The sequence below is a fragment of the Schizosaccharomyces cryophilus genome (assembly GCF_000004155.1).
Source record: "Schizosaccharomyces cryophilus OY26 unplaced genomic scaffold supercont4.1, whole genome shotgun sequence".
Classification (NCBI taxonomy): domain Eukaryota; kingdom Fungi; phylum Ascomycota; class Schizosaccharomycetes; order Schizosaccharomycetales; family Schizosaccharomycetaceae; genus Schizosaccharomyces; species Schizosaccharomyces cryophilus.
This window is the reverse complement of record NW_013185624.1, coordinates 464012-467525: the sequence shown is the minus strand read 5'-3', so window position 1 is coordinate 467525 and position 3514 is coordinate 464012. Positions and strand designations below refer to the sequence as shown.

Genomic DNA, 3514 nt, shown 5'->3' with positions numbered 1-3514 from the left:
TCAAAATCAACGCCTGGATGCGCGACTGGAAGCATTTGAAAACCGTCAAAATCAACGACTGGAAGCATTTGAAAACCGTCAAAATCAACGCCTGGATGCGCGACTGGAAGCATTTGAAAACCGTCAAAATCAACGGACGGACGCAATAATAGAAAGCCTTCATAGTATCAATCAAAAACTGAACAGGCAGGAGTATCGATATCATAGAATGAACAACATACAGATGAGATCCTTGGGGAAATCCATCGATGTCGTTCCATATTTAAACGGCCAAGAACCAGACTTTGATCTGCCGCAGATTCATTCAATTGAGGATATCGAGAACTTGACAAAAGATCAATGTACTCGTTATCTTGACGGCTATGGAATTCGGTATGGGCCGAATGAGACGATAAAATTAAAGGAGCGTCTTCGTAATGCCGTCGGATTAGAGTCCTTAGGAGATAACGAGTTTCCTTTATCCGGGTTTCGTTGACTTCGGAGGTGCTTCTCAAGCATATTGAGTCATATTCATTAAATGACTGTTTATTCGCATGAACGATTACTTTATGGTATATTTATTTTCCTTTTTTCCCTGGCATGAAGAACTTTTTTTATTCTATCGCCTACATTACGCCAAAGTAAAGATCCTTAGAACAATGAGCGTATAAGATCGATCAGTTACTCTTGGAAACTTTGAACTTACAAGTTTTTTCTCTTAATTGAGTTATTATATATTTCTAAAATTGTTCCCTTATATTTATTGTCTTCCGTGAGGATTCTGCTGTTTGAACTAATACATTCGTTTTATAATGTCCTCGTCATTAATCTGCTGGACGATGCTTCGAATAGATCTCTCCTAATTATTTGCAACTAATTCAAAAATGTATAATTAATAGATTACCATTTTATTTGCAAGAGATTGAAAAGGTGTAGTAAAAATATAGCTTCTGGAAGACAAAGTAAGCAGTTATAGCGTTTTACTACACAAGAAACGGCGTCGGTAAGGCGATGCAAAAAAATTAACTTAAGCTATGGATTTTGTCCTTGAATAATTTCAAGGAACAGGTTTACTATGATTTCTAACTTTGATTCAAAAGCTTTAATTTAATATTCAAGTTTAAAAGAATCATATACGTTGGTTAGTCTGAGAAAGCTAGATAATCTATAAATCTGTTAGTTGAAGTCTTCAAATTGGAAGATTCGACTGGTGTGATTAAATAAGACAGTTTCGACCATTTTATTTAACGACATCTTCAGAAATACTAGCAGATATACATGTAGTCTTACAAAATATAATGTCAGTAAACAGCTTTAGCACTTTTCAGTTATGAATTTCCATTCAATATATATTCTTAGATTGTGAGTTAAAATTATGACACATTCAACTAGTAATTCTGTTGAAATAATACATATAAGCAATAATAAAGGAACTGTACTTTTAATTCCCCATTAAAATAAACGATAGGTGATTAACAATACCGTGAAAAAAAAGACATGTAAAAAATGAATGAAAATAAATTAATAAAACCATGTTGATGGAGGCCTTTTGTAATGCTTCCACATACATTGAGTGTATAAATCATTGAATCTGTAAGTACAAGAAAATTCACAGCCTTGCAGTTAAGCGTCTGAGGGTCTAGTCTCGTTAGTACTAACTATAGTTGGAGACAACATGGGAATCCGGGGTGCTGTAGGCTCCTCCTTTTTACTGCTCTTTTTAACGTTTTGTCTGATAATTTTTTTAGTGGTTCCCATTCATCATAATTGAGCTTCTTATCGCCATACTTTCTCACTTATACAAAAAAAACATACCTCTGCAACGTTCTTTTTTATTATAAAAAAAACAAAGAATGAAAAAATAAATTAAATGAATGTGGTAACGTAGCACCAAGGATTTCTCTTTCATTCATTAGGGTGAAATAGACGGGATTTCTGGGAGGAGATATCCTATATTACGATTCCCGCGTACATCCAGAGTGGGAATGGTCCTCTTTGGTACGTAGTAAAGCAAGGGGCTAGGCCAAAGTACCTTCTGCATACCCTCAAGCGAGACTGGTAATGTGGGAGTACCGATGATGTAGACTTAATTGAAGAGGAAGTTTCCAAGGCTGATATTGTCTTTCATTCTGCTGCTAGTGATGAACATGTGCCATCGGCAAGAGCAATCGTGCGAGGCTTGAGTCATCGCCAAGCCAAGGATCCTGCCTGCTATATTCATACTTCTCGTGCATTAACTCTCGCGGAAGAGACTTTATTCACCGGAAATTATGGAGAGTGTTTTGACAAGATTTACGACGATTAGGATCATGTAGAGGAGTTGAACTCAGTCCAGATCATCCATCGCAAGGTAGATAAAGTTGCCATTGTCGTTCCGGCTGTCATTTGTATAGGTCGGGGACCGGATAAGAAGAACTCGTTTCCGTTATTTAGTTATTTTTCAAAGACAGAAAGGTGGTTGGAAAAGGTGATAACATTTGGCATAATATCCATGTGCACGATTTAAACAAGCTCTATTTGCTATTAGCCGAATCTATCGTGAACGGTGACGGACGCGCCACCTGTAATTGAAAAGGGATATTACCTAACAGAAAATAGTTTTTATGTGAATCGAGAAATGCTGCAGTTGGCTGCGAAGACCTCATACAAGAAAGGCTTTATTCCGCCGCCAGGTATTGAATACATGACTACAGATGAAAGTGAAAGGAGGCTTCTAGGCTGGGAACCCAACATGCCAAGCTTTAAAGATGGGCTCGAGAATGCTTTGGATACGGACGCACGGCAATTGGACCTCGTCTAGAATGTTATAAAAACCTTGATATAAAACCATCCTAAATCTACACAGATCTGGGATTCCATACTTCTTCGTGATCGTCTCTACCTAATCTTAACATTCAGGGGCCTGCTATTGTGCAACTATCTTTTGCAGGCTTTTCTCTTACCTTTATTCTTTCCTTTTTATTGAAGATATATGGCTGTCGTTTTGAAAGGCATGGACCTTTGACTAAGGTGATACTAAAGCGGCAGCCAAAAAATAAGTGGTTTTCCTTGAATCAATAATTAAATTCTTATTAGCTCTATTAAACAAATTAAAAAGAATCAGGAATTAAGAGTATTAGAAGAATAAATAACAACCAACATGTGAATTAAAAAGAACCAACTAGAGAGTCAACAATCCATATCATCCCGCGACGACCTCACTTGTTCATTGCTCAAAGCCGCAAAGCCACGATGAAACCAATAGGGCTTCAACAACAACGGCCTATGAAATGTGTTTATATGCAAAAGCTCGATAAAAATAAATACAACGGGAAACGAAGGAAACAAAATAAAACATTAAAAGAAAACACAAGCCTGCATAGAGAATATATGAAAAGACAGGACATCATCATAAGAATGGTCAAGCATGAGATTCGTTTCCAGTGCTTTCAGCATCCCTAGCCTGACTCGGTTTGTGACGTGTCCTTGAATGTTGCTCAAAACATTCAGATGATGGTTGTCCGGCAGTATTATCACTACGATTGTTGGATTGATT

At 37.1% G+C, this 3514-nt stretch overlaps 2 protein-coding genes across 2 annotated transcripts in view; one reads left to right on the top strand and one right to left on the bottom strand.

The window, feature by feature from the left end:
* Positions 1-475, top strand: part of SPOG_05700 (uncharacterized protein) — a gene marked incomplete at its 3' end in the record, with an annotated part of 1153 nt that extends 678 nt beyond the window's left edge. Inside the window, exon 2 of the mRNA XM_013166672.1 lies at positions 33-475. Within this exon, the coding sequence (XP_013022126.1) occupies positions 33-475 (443 nt within the window). The remainder of the gene's footprint in view (positions 1-32) is intronic.
* Positions 476-3150: 2675 nt separating this feature from the next.
* On the bottom strand, positions 3151-3514 carry SPOG_05699 (uncharacterized protein; the record flags this gene model as incomplete). The annotated part of the gene is made up of 1 exon (XM_013166671.1): positions 3151-3514. A coding segment is annotated over one exon (199 nt), but the record flags the coding sequence as incomplete, so codon positions are not given.